Source organism: Orbicella franksi, chromosome 14, assembly GCF_964199315.1.
Source record: "Orbicella franksi chromosome 14, jaOrbFran1.1, whole genome shotgun sequence".
Classification (NCBI taxonomy): Eukaryota; Metazoa; Cnidaria; class Anthozoa; order Scleractinia; family Merulinidae; genus Orbicella; species Orbicella franksi.
The window spans coordinates 21,649,527-21,666,988 of record NC_138158.1 but is presented as its reverse complement, the minus strand read 5'-3'; the positions used below and the strand labels follow the sequence as shown (position 1 = coordinate 21,666,988).

General features: G+C 38.5%; 1 protein-coding gene across 1 annotated transcript; it reads right to left on the bottom strand.

The window, feature by feature from the left end:
* Positions 1-5,881: 5,881 nt before the first annotated feature.
* On the bottom strand, positions 5,882-16,556 carry LOC145468276 (uncharacterized). The gene is made up of 9 exons (XM_081451965.1): positions 16,484-16,556; positions 14,913-15,127; positions 13,054-13,155; positions 12,568-12,613; positions 11,821-12,003; positions 11,654-11,717; positions 10,874-11,152; positions 10,040-10,302; positions 5,882-7,922 (listed from the first exon to the last, which is right to left on the bottom strand). The coding sequence occupies exons 2-9, from the start codon at positions 15,123-15,125 to the stop codon at positions 7,666-7,668; spliced, it is 1,407 nt and encodes a 468-aa protein (XP_081308091.1). The 5' UTR covers positions 15,126-15,127; positions 16,484-16,556; the 3' UTR covers positions 5,882-7,665.
* Positions 16,557-17,462: the final 906 nt, after the last annotated feature.

Here is a 17,462-nt window from a genome sequence, read left to right as displayed (position 1 = left end):
GAAAAGTGCGCAGAAACGCGTTCCAGAGGTGCTATCGGCGGTTGCAGCAATATTCCAGATTTAAAGAAAGATACACTGTACAATTAACTGACGTTGATCGGCTAATGGTGCAGCAAAGACGTAAACGATGATTGATTTTGTCGAACCGAAACAAGCGAACTGAATCTGTGAGAACCATCGAAGAACTCTCACTGGAATTTGTTCCGCAGACTTTCGAACGCTATTTTCATAAATTTTCTGCTTAAAGCTAACCAGCAATTTGTAGAAATACTACCTACAACCTATATCTTCCAATCCCGCAGTATTTATAACATACAAAGTTGTGTGATCCGATCATGATCAAGAAGCGTTATACTGATATGTAAATAGATCGCAACTGTACGCCGCTAACCAACACTTATTTCTCTTTCGATTTAGATGAAAGTCGAAGATTAATCCTTTAGAATTACATGATAACAAAATTGTTAGACTCACAGAGTTTTTCCAAGGTTTGGAAATCAGCAGTGCGACAAAGACTCTGTGCAATAGCGTCGAAAATATGGCCGCGTAACATTATGTGCGGACCGCTTAGGGAACACATCCTTTTCGCTTATCCGACGAATTTCGCTGCAAACTTTGAGAACAATTTACATTGGTTATTTGGAGTTACGACTTAAAACGTGTGACAATGTGAAATCGGTAATTGTATGAAATGTTTCCTTCCGCCTTGCTTCCCGCAGCTTCAAAAATACAGGTCCAAACAAAAAATTATTTTCAATCGATCGAAGCCAATGTTTTGGAGGTCATCAAGTCTCGAAAACTGCGACACGTACGTCGCTTTTATAAACATGAAGCATTCAACTGAAAGTAAAACACAAGCTGGATTTAACAGAACAATCACACCTTGGTAAAATACATTCTCGCTAAGGACAAATGTAAACGGGCTATAAACACGCGTGGGAATCTTATGTTTAGTTGACGAAATTACCATCCAAAGCAGTCCTTGAGTTTTCTTTCCTGCTTTTCGTTTGCCTGCTCCTCCACTTCCTAATATACAAGCAGCTCGTCCGCAAATAAGTCTTCCCCTTCGTCGCTTGAAATATTGTAAATTGCTCTCAAAGCTCTAAGCAGTGAGTTCACAGTTGTCGAACGTGCTCGATCGAAGTTTATTTCGGAGTCTTCCGAATCGAAACTTAACTCTGACTCCAGTGACGAAAAAGAAATGATTCTGAGACAAAACTTGGACGTTTTAGTCCCAAAATACATCGGAACGATTAGTTTTGTGTTCCATTTTCTCGAGCAAATACAGAGAGTTGACTGAGGCGCCATTGTGTTTGGTTCCTGGGTATACGTCATCAGGTACCGCCGCCCCAGACTCCCTAAAACGCGGTCGTGAAACACTTCAAGCGCGACTTTGAAAGGGCATAGAAAATCGAGGATTCAACCAAATTCAAAAATTTCTTTGCCCAAATGCTTCAAATAAAGTCTAGATTCGTTTTAGCGAAAAAAAAATTTGGGGGTTAGGTGCACTTTAAAGATGATTTCCAGTCTGTAATGCGCACTCTCGAGAGTTTGTTTGCGTTTTCTGTTTCGTTTCATGTAAGACATCACAAAATGTAAACATTTCGCAACTTCTTACAAGAAGTAAATTCAGGGTTTGAAAAAAAAACCCGCCATTATGGATGCGAAGCTTTTTGCTCCGTTCTTTCTCATATCACTTGATGAAAAAACTTCGCAGCTGTAATTAAAAATCAATGAAGCTGTTGGAAAGAGAATTTGAAAGGCCTCAAAGATAAGGTATGTGGAGTGAGAACTTATAATGTTTATAAACCTTGGGGTGCTGAGACTGTGCAATACGGACTGGAAATCATCTTTAAGAGTTCTGTATACTCTGAATGTCCGTGAATAGAAACCTTACAATAGCTGGAGACTGACTTGAAAACGTTTGGTTTCCCTCAGTCTCCAGACTCAACTATACAGTATTTTTTTCTGTTCCTCTATTTATATTCAGTATAAATCTGCTAGCGTTGTATCACGAATGCCGTTCTCTGATTGGCTACACTACTCACTATCTATTCTGTGATAAATAGTGAGTAGCGTAGCAGGTGCCTTTGTTAACAAAATGACGGTCGCTTCTTGGCGTTTTCGAAGTGTTTGTGAAGAGGATTTACATAAAGTTTTGAAAGGCTCGATAGTTGACTCGGGCTGCGCCCTCGTCAACTATCACGCGATAGAAATCGAGAGCGAATAAGCTGATTGTTTAATATCTTTTTGTACAACTGTAAATCTATGAGAAAATAAAGTAGTTGTTGTTGTTTTTATTTTACTATAATGCAGTTTACAAAATGGTGCTGTTTACAAATTCGACGAAGGCAAAACTGTTCTGTATTTGGATGGACAACGCGCCTATGCAGAGACACCGGCTGCCAACCTGCAATATCCCGCGTTCACCATCACGTTCTGGCTGAAGGCACTGAGTACAGGTTATATCTGCAGTGACTGGACGAAGCCGAAAAAGTTTACACTTTGGACACACCAATCGTATAAGAGGTTGGCGTTCCAGTTAAGGAATAATAAGGGCGAAAGCCTGCTGTCGTATTACGGTGGGTAAGTGCATGGATGCAAATAGTTAATGGATAGAACTCCAGACGTATTTCGGATTTAATTTAAAGAGACACTATCCCTCGGGGGAGGGAACTCCCGGGGGCATTCTACACAAAGTTTTATACGGGGAGTCTCCGCCCTGAGGTTCAGAACCCCATACTCTTTCGTATATCATTTTGACAGAAAAGGTACCCCTTTCTTCACATACCTACTTTAGAACACTGCATCCTTTTTCTAAACCCTTGGAATGACGGTTAATAAACAATACTACAGGAGGATATCAAGGTCCATCAGGAGAGAACCAGAAGAAACAAGTATCATTCATTCAGTTCAGGTTGTGGCAAGAGTCAAGGACAGATTTCCCTACCCTTTCATATACCTCAACTTGTGAAATCCCTATCCTGTTATATACCTGAAGCCTGGAAAAGGTGGTCCTTTCGGGTGTAACCTCCCCGTATAGGCCATTACAGGGAGTAGCTCCCCCTCCCCCCACCCCCCCCCCCCCGCAGGGAATTTCTTTGTAAGATGTTTTTATATTTGTTGTTTTTTGTAGAAAAATTCCTAATAATGTTTGGGTGCACGTGGCAGCTGTGTGGAACGGAGAAGAACGGCTTGGTTCAACTTTCTTCGACGGTAGACCAAGAGGTCGTCATTACGTTAAAGACGGGAAATCTAGCTACAGAGCCATGAATAACTCACACAGTGTTTACATCATAGGAGCTCAAAGCAAGACCAAGGCTGAGTCGGGAGACAAAAATCTGCATGGATTTATCAAAGAGCTGAAGGTTTTCAAGAAAGCTTTAAACCAAAGTGAAATACTGACGGAGGCAAATTTGTCTAACGCGAGTGGTACGTTTGACTGTTTTTCGTATTAATTATTTATTCTTTATTTGTTCTTTGTTTTTTTATAATAATCACGATTATTGGATTGCGGATTCGCAGTAGCTGGCTTATTCCAGAGCTACGTGGTAGGAAGCTTTGAATTTTTTATAATATAAAAGAATATCACTTGCCATTCAGATCGAAAATTCAATTTCCTTCGAGGAAAAACTCGAAGCCAAAAGATTTAGACTATCAGACCCAAAGCGCCTTTTGGGAAAATAGTAACAAAAATTTTTAACTTTAAAGTTGTATGACAAAAAGGAAATCCTAATTTGGATGTAAATGGCTGGAAAGGTATTCTTGTCATGGAAATGTTTTGCGCTAAGTCATAATCAAGTTTGCTAAATTAGTCAGATGAATTATTTACAAGAAGCAAATGTTTGAGGCCGGGTTATTACAATCAAACAAACAAAAAAACAAGCGGGAAACTGATATATTTTCCGTTTTCTTTTTTAAGTTTATATCAGTCTCCATCTTCTCTCTCTGATGTAAGGATTAGTTTTTTAATTATTTATTTATTTATCATCATTATTTTATTTATTATTTCAACAATTATTACAACACAAATCGGACGCTCCTCTGTGGTTTTGCCGTGAACTAAGCTGTTTTCAATTACAATGGAAATCCCTTGATTCTTTCCAGATTGGTCCGTTGCATGGACAGGCCTAAACGACATTTCGACTGAAAAAGAATATGTCTGGAGCAATGGAAACGCCGTTGTATTCACAAACTGGGAACCGGGACAACCGAGCGTTAATTCGACCGATGAAGACTGCGTGGTTATCGGTGGAGGGAATGGTACTAGTCGAGAAACATGGAAAGAGACAAACTGCGATGTGCAGTCAAGCTTTGTTTGTGAGAAAACATAAACTCATCACAAAACACTATGCCGGAGAAATTTGGAAACGAAGCTTTATTTCTACGGTTAGGCTAACCGTCCACCCTAATCCGCCACGAAAACGAAGCTTTTCGAAAATAAACGCTCTTCAAACCGGAGGAATTTGAAAACGCCGGCTTTGCGTTCTAGTGTGAGAGGAAAATATTTTAATTTTGCAAACGGAGCTTTTCGGAAACGACGGCGTTACGATCATCACGTGATTTCCCAGCCTGAGTTTTCCTCAAACACAAATCTAAAACGACCGGTGATTGTTGCGTTTTCAAACTTTTCCGGCGTAGTGTGGACAGAAAGCATTCTAGTAGCTATAACGGGGTATATTCATATTTAGGTGTAAGATAAATTGCAATCTCCAGAGTATCAGTGAAGGGAAGAGGATGAAATCTGAACAAGGATTTTCCCCTCATTGTAATTATATGAAAGAAATCTCGGTAGCTGATTAATTTACACTGTGACAACTCAAATGAAATGAAATTAATCAAATTAAATTTATGTGGTATTGTTTATAATGAACAATTATGCTGTACATGTAAAGGTAGTGAAATCTTAATGTTTTATCCTCTGACATGAAAGCTATTGAGCAATACTTTCCCTTGGTACCTGTGCTATTAATTATGCTGTACAAGGTGATTATCATTCAACTGCGAATTAAATCTAATATTAAGAAGTAAGAATCGCTAGGAAATAGGAATTATCAAGAAATTCTGATTATTATGTTGAACAAAAGTCTTTTCCTTTTAATGACTCTCCAGCATTCGCGTATAATGTCTCGATCTAGCGTCTGGTGCGCCGATTTACCTTTGGTAGCTCAAGGTGGGTGCTAATAACTGAGGGTTCTTACTAGGAGTTGTTGTTGTTGTTTATAGTGGTCAATGCGCTTAGCTACACCTAGCTAGTTCACAGGCATGCCACTTTAAATGAAGGAAACAAATATATCAACTAAACGTAATAGGCTTAAAAATCCCAACCGGCGGGAGGCAGACCAGTTGGCTATATACAAGCATGACCGAGGAGCTGAACTAGGGTCTACCGAGAAACGACTCCAGCTAAGTGGTCAGAGCCGGACTTGAACCCGCGACCTCCGGATTTCACGTCCGGCGCCCTAACAACTCGGCCACGCTGCCTCCACGGGTGGGGCTTTCCTTTCCTTCTATTGGCATGCACATGTGCCGAAAATCAGAATGTGATACGGCACTTTATTGAACAACAGTAGAACACAATAGAACTTGTAAATTTTGTCGTAGGTTTTGTAAGTTTTACGACGCACACTGTAAAGCGCTTTTGGGCATTTATAGAAAAAGCGCTATATAAATGGCTATCATTATTATCATTATTATTATTATCATTATCATTATCATTATCATTATCATTATCATTATCATTATCATTATCATTATCATTATCATTATCATTATCATTATCATTATCATTATCATTATCATTATCATTATCATTATCATTATCATTATCATTATCATTATCATTATCATTATCATTATCATTATCATTACCATGATCATGATCATGATCATTATCATCATCATTATTATTATCATCATTATTATACAAAACTGTGGCTTAAGAACTGTAACATTACGGTTTGGCATAGTCATAAGTAGGCCTTTCCAAAAACATCCGGATATTTTAGGGATATTTAAAAATCTCCGAGATATTTAAAAAATGTCGGGATATTTAGAAATACTCATAGCTTTTTCTGGCTTAGCCCTGTGATTTCCTAGCTATTTCTTGATACAGTTCTCTGTTCTATGCCAGCAAAAATCCAGTTCAGTGATTTTCTACTCAAAAAATGTATTCCGTATCACTGACAGGGCTAAAGTAGCAATTTTCTAAAATGGCGGATGCTGGTTACATCGAAGTGCCTGAATCGTCTTCCTCGAGCTCAACTCCTACTACTCCCGAAAATGTTGCTCTACGTGATTAAAAATCAGTGTATTTTTACCACAAAAATGGGAGAAATTTAGAAAAATTTTCGAGATATTTAGAAAAAAGTTTTGTGATATATTTAGAAGATTTTTGAAAATTTCCAGAAAGATACAAGTTAGGCATGCAATTCAGTGAAATTCAGTGAAAATTCAGTGAAAGGTCTAGTCATAAGACTTAGGTGCTAAGCATTACGCAAAGTACATAATGTCACTTGCGCAGAGGGGCGCTTATTGAAGCAGGCATGCATATTAGAAAACGGTGCTCAAAGGGGAACGCTCATTAAAAAGAGGCTCCTTACTGGAATTAGCGCGCTAAATCACCCATTTTCCTCTGCTGCATGAAATACCAATGAATTCAGCCAATCATTGAGAAATATCTTTCAACTACCTTATTACACCAAATTGTTGCAAAACTAGCACTTCTCTTGATGTTAGGAGAAATTAAAAAATGATCCTCCGAATTTACCAAAACTATCGGGTGATAAGCGTCAAGTATAACTTTACAATCTATTGTTCCATAGGGTGACCTTGAAAACATTTAAGTAATAAACATTCCACTTTACACTGTTATACATTGTTCGTGTCGTTACTCTTGTTAAAATGTTTGCTTCCACACAAGCGTAAGTGATTTTATGTTGACTTTTTTCACTAGATAGTAATATATGAAACACGAAAGAACGTGTTTGACCACATTTCCAAAAACCGAGAATAGAGTTGAAAATAAGACGCGCATCGGAGTATTTTTGACGAGCTTCGAGGTGTTTGGAAATGTGGTCTACACGGTCATGGGTTTTTTATATATCTTCTCAATCGAAACTAAAACTAAGGAGAGAATGTAGAAACAAAATCGCAGAAATCTATGCTAATTAAGGTCGGATGTCCAAACACCGCCACGATCATGATTTCCTTTCTTTAAACTTGATGAGTTATTAATGAGTTTGCGAAGTCTAGATGACGTTTCTTTTCTTACACGATGTGGGGGTCACGTGTACTCTTTATTTACCTCTGGTTGCCTTTCCGTTTGTTCTGTTTCCGACCAATAACTATAACTTGTTCTGCATAAAGACTGGGGAGGATAAAAGGCTAATCAGTTTTTCTCTCTCACAATTATGTGCCCGTTATTTTTAACTCTGGCGAAGTCTTTTTAAGTCTGGCGAAGGAGACAAAGGGTTTAGCTCTAGTACTTTTCGCCGAGTTTTCGCGCCTCGAAGGGAGAGCTCAGTTGATTGCTATCAACGTCTACTGTCAGTAGAATTTCTTCTGGAAACGTCAACTTCCTCCATTGCCTCTAGCAATGATGCCATGACTGCTTAACTGTGATTACATCTGACAATGCAACTACACTCACATGCTGTATTTGACTCAAACTGTTTTCCAACACACAAACTCATTTTGGTCGTCACATCGTTTGACTTTCCATTGACTCTGATAAATACCATCCCCCGTAACCATGGCGACACAATCTTCATCACCAGCTAGCGAGCTTGGCTGCCCTGGAGACCAGTTGTTGAATGATGCAGCGCGTCCGTTTGCATGGTTACTCCAGACATAGTTTCCCTCCGATGAAATGTCGTTCAGACCAAGCCACACTCCAGACTGGGTGTTCTGCGGCGTTTGCGCTGTGAATAAAACAATGAATGCATGCTTTTGTTTATATAGAACGACAAAGTGGTAAAAAGGTTGCAATAACGTAACCAGAAAATCAACCCCCCCCCCCCCCCCCAGCTACGAAAATTACGTGATTTTTCGGGCAAAACGCTTATGATTCGGGCAACGACACTTGAGAAGAAATATTACAAAATAATGCTGTTGGCTTGATTTCAAAAACTCTTAAAAAAGGTTCCTACTTTTTATGTCTTTCTGTTATTAGACGCCCGACCGGAGGTCTGTAGGCCGTCGAGTGGTTTCTTAAAAGAGTTGCTACCAAAAGTAGGTACCATTTGTATCTGCTGCTGATCTGAATTATCGTTGCGCACCGAAGACGCCATGGTAACAGTCGGGAAATCAGCCTTTCTTTTCCCTTCCGGCCTTTCCTTTTAGGTTTCAAGGCTTAGCTACTTTCTCTGACATTTGCCTTGCAAAAAAGGACTTAGACTGAAATTATTTGAGTGACCTGGGGTTTTCTGTTAGCTATAAGTCGGTTAAATGTGTATCTTGGAAATCCACGATAAGGATATTATTTTCTTTCTCAATTTTCCATCGACAGAACAAGGACATGAATCAAAGCGAACGAAGACCAAGGCCTTTGTTTTCCTGGAAGCTCTGAAAAGAGCCGTTTGGAATGTCATAACAATGAGGTGTTTCAATTTTTTCTTGAATTTTTCTGTGGAGGTGTTTCTCTAGTACGTCCATGTTGTTTACCATCTTATTTACGTGGCTCCTGAATTCATGGAAGGCTTGCAGTGTACGCTGCAAGTCTGCTGTGGCCAAAACAAGAAGGACTTCTAACAATGCCTCGTGTTGTTCTTTGAACGTCGCGAGTATGTCGAGACGCTCGTCTCGACTATAGGATAGCTTCTGTAACGGTCGTCCACCCATGTCTCTGTTACTGATCAGCCGATCGGTGAAAGAGCGCCATAAAAAGAAGATTTTTTTCTTTTCATAAGTTTTAGATTTTACTAGATTGATAGAGGTCATTGAGTATGCAACCTTTCAATATAACTATCTTTGTAAACGTTTTTGTTTTTCACGCATTTTGAGTGCGTTTGCATCCCGATTTCAAAACTCACGCATTCGGGCATTGCGTAATTTTTTCGGGCAAGAAAGATACCGCCCCCCAAGTCCGAAAGTGCCCAGACGCCTATGTCTATTTGTCTGTCGCCTGTCTGTCTGAACAGCTTTTTGTGCTTTTCATAGTTCTCAATGGCAGTTTCCCGTGTTTCTCGCAGTCTTTTCATTTGCTTCTCTCAAGATTTAACATCTCTCAGGGTTTTCGAGCAGGGTTTTCTCAAGATTTTCACATGGTGTTCAGACGATTCTCACATGGCTCTCCGTCCAGTTTACTACGTGTACACGTATCTTTCTCTAAGCATTACTCTGCACACGAAGTCATTTTTAACTCAAAAGAGAAAGTAGCTTTAACCCGGAAAAATGTACATGTACGTAGGTAAATTAACCTGGTCACGTGACTGAGGACAATTCAAGATGTTCTTGGCAAAACCTTTTCCCTTCACATATTGTATGGTCAGTACTTTCTCCAGACCAGAACAACACTTCCTAGCACAGATCAGAAGGGTAACCTACGAGGGTCTCAATGGGGTAAACCACCCATAGTCAAATTGCCAAAAAATTAATCGTCAACCATCAAAAACGCAGTAGCCGTCAAATGTCTCAGATATCCTTAATTAGTAACTAAACGATTGAGTTAAATGGGGTAAGGTTATGCTGTTTATAAATGATCGTTCTAATATATCACAGAAGTACATTTATGTGTAAGTCCTTAAACTTCTAGTCGTCAGAGCAGGCGATTGATACGTCCAGCGGTAACAAAGGTGATCTAATTACGCTCAGAATTAGACACATATTTGAGGACTAAAACCGTATCTTTAATGCACAAATTATAGGACTAATTGGATTATTCAAGAATGGCACATCACAGTTAAATTTGCGTTTTAATTTCGTGTTATAAACGTCATTCCGAAAAATTAACCGTCAAGCGTCAAATGACCTAAAATTTAACCGTGAAACTTCAAAAGAATAGCCTCCTCTTATTGACACCCCTAGTAAGGAAACCTACCAGCTTCTTGCTTGATTTCATTGGCGGTCAGCAGCCTTTTAAACACCTTGAGGTCTCTCACAAAGCCATAGAATGTTTTTGAAGAGTCCTTTTTCATTCCAACTTGATAGTACGAGTGAGAATTGCTCATAATTTCATAGCTCGATAAACCTGCGTTAACTGCCTTGCTCGCAGACTCTACCCCATCGATGAATATCTTAGCAATACGGCTGACTTGAGACCACGTGACAGCCACGTGTACCCAGACGTTGTAAGAGATTGCTCTAAAGAAAATAGAAAATATAGATAACGCAATGATTAGTACCACTTTTAGCATGTCCATGAATATGATTTATTATATGGCTAGCTCCGTGAGAGAGCAAGATAAACCAAATCCTGCGCTGTGATTGACTACCGGAGCGGGCACGGGCAAGATGGCTCTATCTCGCCCGCTCGGGACTACCTGCTGTCTCCCGCAATTGGTCAATTCATCATTGACCAAGCTTGTTTGGTCAGGATGGCTGGATATTGGCCTCGTTCTGTTTTAGCGATTTTACGGACCTCGACTCCGTCTCGGTCCATAAACACGTGAGAAAAGAACGAGGCCAATATCTAGCCATCCTGACCTCATGCTTGGTCGATAACCCATATGTATTCCCCTCTGTTTCCTATACCTTTAAGTTTTCAAAATTATTTAGTAAAAAAGATGAAAAAATTTTAGTATTATAGGTGAACTAACCGGTGGGGATTTGCTCAGTTGAGGAAATCAATTCAAATTTTTTCGTATATTGAAGAATATGACAAAAATGATAAATGTGGCTTTTTAGGTTTTTCAATTGCAAGTTCAAAACTCACGTATACATGGCCAATACGCTTTTTCCGTTCTTGTTTCTAAACTGGAAATAGATGACCTTCCAATCACCGTGAACCCAAATGGAAAACTGATGCGGTGCTGACCAGTCAGCGTAGATGTAGCCTGGTGTTTTGGCGGGCTCTAAGACCTTCACCCAGCACGTGATCGTAAATGCGGGAAATTGAAGACTGACGGCTGGCGTGTCAGCGTACGCTCCATTGCCGTCCATGTACAACGCTCTGACTCCGTCTTCGTATTGATAAGATGCTCCACCTTTCGGTCTGAAATATTAAAAAATAGTATAAATCTACTAGCGTTCTATCACAAATGCCGTTCGCTCAATCAAAGTAGCTGTGGGTTCATGAAGCAATAGCCGAGTGGATCCGCAGACTACTTTGACAATGTTATGGCGAAATTCATTGTCAATAACAGGACAGAAGCATGGAAAACTGACGTCAATTTGTTTTTCACGATGAGAAATTGTCCAATCTCGCTCGTTGACGCATCGCATAAATTATAAATTTATGTGTTTGTTCGCTTATTGACAATGAAAATTAGTCGATGATCGAGCGCGCGAGAACTTCTACGGTTGTTGTAAAAAGAAATCTCGAGCTCATAATCAAATTGTTAATTTTTTAACGTTTTCCACCAGCAAAATGACTAAATATCCAAGGGCATAACTAGTTCCTTCAAAGGACATTAGAGCTCTGGATAAAAGGCAAATTTATTCCCACAAAAACTGAGGGTCAAAGTTATCACTAAAGTGTTAACACTGAACATACATCACGTCAGTGTCAGAGCTGTCAAGAAGCCAGCAGCCAATCAAGTCATCTGTTGTGACACACCCTGCAAATTTGAGAGGAATACGTGAGGTGTGACAAATAGTTGACTTTCTCTTATTTTAAAATTTTGAAAATTGTGACAAATACGTTTAATTCTATAAACATACCAACTTTTGTTTTTACATGTTGCAACAGGTTTCTATAAACAAACTCGTTTATATCTTGATTTGGGATGTAAGCTAACTCAGCATCGATGGAAACGCAAAATTCTTTTGCCCTCTGCCAAGTTCTCTTCACAGGAAAATACTTGTAGAGATTATTTCCTTGAAGGTACCATCCATCTGGATAAACTACAAGCACAAAAAACATCAATTATGGCATTTACGCACAGGTAATTGTTCGTTTTCCGTAAATTAATCTTCTGACTATCCGCGTTCTCAGTTAATAGGCCAAATTTGTATTCCCGGTATTAGACTGAAACCTGAGCTTGGAACTGAGGCTGAGAATTGAGAATCTTCATCTTTTTATTGAATCTCTTTTTAACCGCCTGAGCCTCCATTTCAAGCTAGTTCCAATCCTATACCGAGTATACGAATATGACCTATTCTTCTTGGCTTCAACTTAAAAGAAGTAAGTAACTCTTCTTAAATATGTCGTTTAGTTACTCTTTCTCTTATTGGCTGGTGAATCGATTTGAATTTTACCGCGCAAGTAACAACCAATCAGAGACGCTATGTGAATCTTTGTCTAGCTACGTCATTAGTGTGGAATTTTTCTGGCCATTATCATGAAGAACTAGGATTGAGCAGTGGAGCAGCGATGTCTGTGTAAACCGTAGTTACTGAGTCCTTAAAAGGCCTGGATTCCCGCGTAACATAATATACTGTAGGCAAAGTGATAAATAAGCCACTTACTAGCTCTTCTAAAATATGAATCACTTCCTGAATGGTAGATTTCCAGCTACAAAGAAAAACAAATGATATCATAAGGTGAAAGTCACATTTCAGCTAGTTCCGCTCCGTTTTGCCTTCTGTTTTGCATTCTGCTTTGTATCTCGCTTCACGTTCTGTCTGCTCTTTTTCGTTCCCTTTTCCACTCCGCTTTCCGTTCCGTTTTCACTTTTCTTTTTTATTTTCGTTTTGTGCTTCTTTTTGTGTCCCTCTACACGTTCGTTTTACGTTCTATTTCGTTTTCCGCTTTGCGCTCAGCTCTTCAGTATACGTTTTGCGTTCCGCGTTCCATTCCGTTTTGCATTCTCTATTGCTTTCAATTTTCTTTTTGTCCTCTTTGTGCATTGTAAGCAGGTTAAGTCACTAAGTCAACAGGGGCAGAAAATTTAAAGGAACGCAGACAGAAAATTTCGTCAGGCTCCTTAATAGTTACTTCCGAGGAAAACTTACCGTAAACCCTCTGTACTCATACCCAGGCTTTTTAATCAATTTTCTAGGCTCGACATCTTTGGTGGAATTATTCGATTCACACAAGTATGAACCTGGTTTTATCTGACAAGATAAATGACGTAAACACTTTTAGAACACACAGCGCTCGGAACAACAAGTACAGATTAAAAGATAGTACTTATGAGATGGATTTCTCTTGCTAAGTGTTAAATATAAGAGAGGACAAATGGTTATATATTAAGAGAGTTAATTAACAATTAGACCCGTAGCCCGCAAGGGCTACGGGTCAATATCCCATGAGGCGAAGCCGAATGGGCTTTATATTGACCCGTGGCCCTTGAGGGCGAACGGTCTAATTGTTTTAGTATCACCCAACTAGTCGGACAGAAAAGGCAATAATAAAGTTAGCAAATGCAAGTTGAAGAAATATTTGTTTGGGAATAAAACGAAAGAAAGCGTCACGCTCGATTGCGCCAATTTCGCTACTCGAGGACTATTACTAATAGTCCTCTAGTAGCGTAGCCAATCAAAATGCAGGATTTGCATTAGTCCACTAGTTGGGTGATACTAATTCCCAATATATACCTTATTCTCCTCTGAGGATATGATAAGACATATCCGGTTCGATGTTTGATTTGTTTTTTACCACAATATCAACGTCGAAGAAAACGTTTTTTTTTTTTGCAGAGCGCGACCAAGAGCCTGACAAATTGACACGAGCAGCATTATCTGGACTCTTATCGACAACGGCAAATTAGGCAATCAGATTGGGAGATTAGTAGCAATCGTGGTAAAAATTTCCTTTGACTAAAAGAATGAACGAAAGATCTATGGTGTCACCACCAGAGCAGCCCGCATTACGTCATGTAAGACGGTGCAGCTTACTGCAGACATCCAGTTACTCTGCGGTTCGGAATCCTATATCCTTGAATCTGATTGGCTAATTGCGCATGCTCCAGTAGTCAGGAATTTCCCATCCGGACCTCGAGTGCGGAGCGCTCCGAAATGTCCAACTTTGGCAAATTTTCAAGTTTTTTGTTACATTGTAAAACAAAGTCAACATTCAACACAGAGTCAAACAAGTATGCAAACAGTATCACTTTGTGTGCCCGAACTGTCAAACACACGCGTACGCCAGATTTAAACTGAACGGTTTTATTAAAAATTCAACACAAAAGTTGCTTTCAAAGGGACACCGAAGAGAAAAATAAAAATAAACACGTTCTTTGCCGGCCTTGGTCGGTCCTTATTGGGAAAAAAACTGTGCCCTCAGTCTTGAGTAAGCATTTTTTTTTCCAAATAAGGACCTCCCCGCCGGCTAATAACTCCTTTTTCATGTAAGAATATTGTTTTTCCGGCCCAGGCTGAATATTCTTATTTTTCTGCCGATTATAGGATTAAAATATTGTTGTGAATATTCTTAGATTATAGTAATAACGTCAAATTATCTGTTCTATCATAACTTTGATGGCGTTGGAGTAATTTTTGAGCCAGTCTGCAGGCAACAGAAGCCTGATCTGAGACACAGAGCGTCTTGCAGAAATGTTATTGGATCAAACATATAGCTGGTGCTATTTTTGTGGGGTTTTTTGGCTGGTTTTGTCGTTCAGGGCTAGGAGAATTTTATACAGTTCAGTTAAAAACATATAACTCTATTGTACTTACAAAAAAATATATATTATTTTCAAAATCTCAGCCTCGGGTTTCTTTTTAAAATATTCTTAAAGTTTGTACATTTCAGCCTCGATATTCTTATAAAGTATACTGTTATAAAAAAAGAAATAATGTACATCTCTTACATATAACTAATTTACTTTCGTTAGACAAATAGACAAAAATATAACAACGGTGTGTGTTACCTTTCTCACATTGACAGAGAAACAATTCACTGTAGTTCTACAATGCCACAAACAGTCATCTGGATACAACGAACTTGTTTCAATCACGTGACCATCCAAAGCAAAACCAATTTCTCTGTGAAACGGAACTGACTTGCACTGTTGTGTGAAACTGTGTACGAAAGTTCTTGTGACGAAAATACAAATGTACAAGTGCTGCCAAAAAGTCTTCATGTCTGCAAAGCAAACACTAAATACTAAGTTTGCAAGTTTCACTACGGTAATTAAATCTCACATAGATTTATGGCTGGGATTAAATTTTATCCTATTCAACAGTCTTGCAAGGAAAAGCTGATAACAGATGTTTTTAAATGAATCAACACAAAAACAGATAAAATCGTCAATAGAGTGGAAGAAGAACTTGGCTTTATGCTTTATTTTACTTATTCATTTTATAGTGGTCTCCAAAGCATTTTTTTTTATATTACACAATAAGCTCTAAATCTGATCTGACCAGATTTTTGAGTCCGCCTTTTTCCATTTTTTCCGACTTGCGTTAATCACAGTCCCAAATAAATATTCAGATTACAATTAGAAACACGACTAAGATAGTTTTGCCAAATTTAAAAAGTACGCCCCTGACTGGTTTATTTAACTTTCGCGAGAAGAGAAAATGACATCGTTCTGAAAAAAGAAAAGCGAAAACAACTCTTTTTTTAAGGAGGGAGCATTGTACATAAATTAAAGTATCTAATACATTAGTTTCAATTTTAATAATAATAATAATAATAATCAATATTTAAACAGGGTGACCCCTTCAGTCGCAGGACTGGTATCAACGGGGGCCCTGTTTTCGCCTAATTAATGCAACAAACGTCGAAAAAACATCAGATGGCGTACATATCGTGATTTCGCAAAACTAAATTAAAACTGCGTATCACATCTGTCAACAGCTTGACAACTGTGAGCAAAAAGAATACATACTTTCCGGCAGACTGTTAACTATATCCGCCCTCTGTTTCACCCATCAAAGCGAGCGCCATTTACCAACTGCATTAAAAGAGTAAAAAAATATAGCTCCTTGTTTGCTTCTTATCTTAGAATTCAACCTATCCTGCACGGTTTAGCTAATGAAACGTTATGAAATTTTCGACTTGTAACAGTCTGGACATCTTGTTTTTCATTAACAGTCTTGTTTTTCATTAACGGTCAAAGTCGCAAAGTACTTTTGTCGCTCCTTCTTTGGAAGATGGCAGTTTGCTTACCACAAAAAAAGTCTGTAATATTCATTCCATGTCTTATTCGCCCAACAAGGATTTCTTTCCTTTCTATAGAATAACTGACCTTCTTGAAACTAAAAAATAATGTAATTATTTCTTACGGCGTAGAGGAAGATGGAAAACAAATATTTTTCCATATTGCAAATCACCTGCCACACATTTTGAACGTGTCATTGCGCAAAAAATCCATCTTACTATGTTCTATGACTTGAATTGTTTACAAAATGTGACCAGCACCTTGGTCTGAGACTAAACAAAGCCATGCAAAAATAGCAAAAGAGTTTCGTCAAGAAGATTCAAGCCAATACTTACTTAGACTGGCCAGTTCGCGATCCTTGTGAATACTGAATTTAAGATGCTCTGAAACATAATTACGCACCTTTAAGAGTGCCTGCCTCAATATTCCTGGGCGACATTAGACAGTACAGGATATCAAGATGCAAGCGAGACAAAAAGACGCTAAAAGATCGCTTCCATTGATGATTCACCAATGAAATAAAAAATTCATTTACTCTTCTTTTGTTCTTTCGCGATGATATTTTGTTACTGACAGAAAAAAAAAAAAAAAAAAACTGCTTCCTATTCACTATTTTATAATCAACGTGACCAATACAGTCGGATAAACGATATTTGTGTAATTTTATCTTACACCTAGTGTTATAAGACTAGGTAGAAATTTCTCAAAAATGTAACACTGAATGGCGTTTAATTAAAATACTATTATTTTTGCCATAGAATTAGAGACAATGGCACATCGTTATCGCTTCCAAACAGTTAAAATCACTTGTAAGTGTGCTACTTTTTTCGTGACTTTTTTAGGAAATCTGCAAACTTTTGTGAACGTTTGAGAAAATGGTAAAAAAGAGCACCGGTACTCACAACCATTCGTGATCATTCCGCGATCAGCTACATTTTTGCTTTTTTGGAGGGCTATGAAAATCAACCGAACAGCATGAAGGGCTCATAGATAACGTACCATACATGTCGAGGTGAACGTAGGTGAACAGAGCTGTTAATTAGAGAGAGACTTACTTAAGTTCTCTTATTCTCTCTTCGTTACTTCCCTATTGAAAAGGTTAACAACTACTTTAAAGAGCTTTCCGAGCTAACTGTAATAAAGATAAGAAACATACGTTTGGAAAACAAGACTGGGCTCAAAGATTTTAGAACATGACAGAATAAATTTAGCTTTGACATCGCATTCAGTTTAAACACCTGTTCACAAATCCTTCTGCAAAGATAAAATTCATCATTTTAAGGCTTTAAGTCTGAATACTAATGAAACAATATT

Excerpts from the sequence above, each read along its gene's own strand:
- LOC145468276 (XM_081451965.1), bottom strand. The coding sequence starts at position 15,125 with ATGAAGACTTTTTGGCAGCACTTGTACATTTGTATTTTCGTCACAAGA. Across the intron at positions 11,153-11,653 it reads AGCTCTGACACTGACGTGAT|ACCGAAAGGTGGAGCATCTT; the intron begins GTATGTTCAGTG and ends TTAATATTTCAG. Across the intron at positions 7,923-10,039 it reads TGAAATCAAGCAAGAAGCTG|CGCAAACGCCGCAGAACACC; the intron begins GTAGGTTTCCTT and ends TTTTATTCACAG.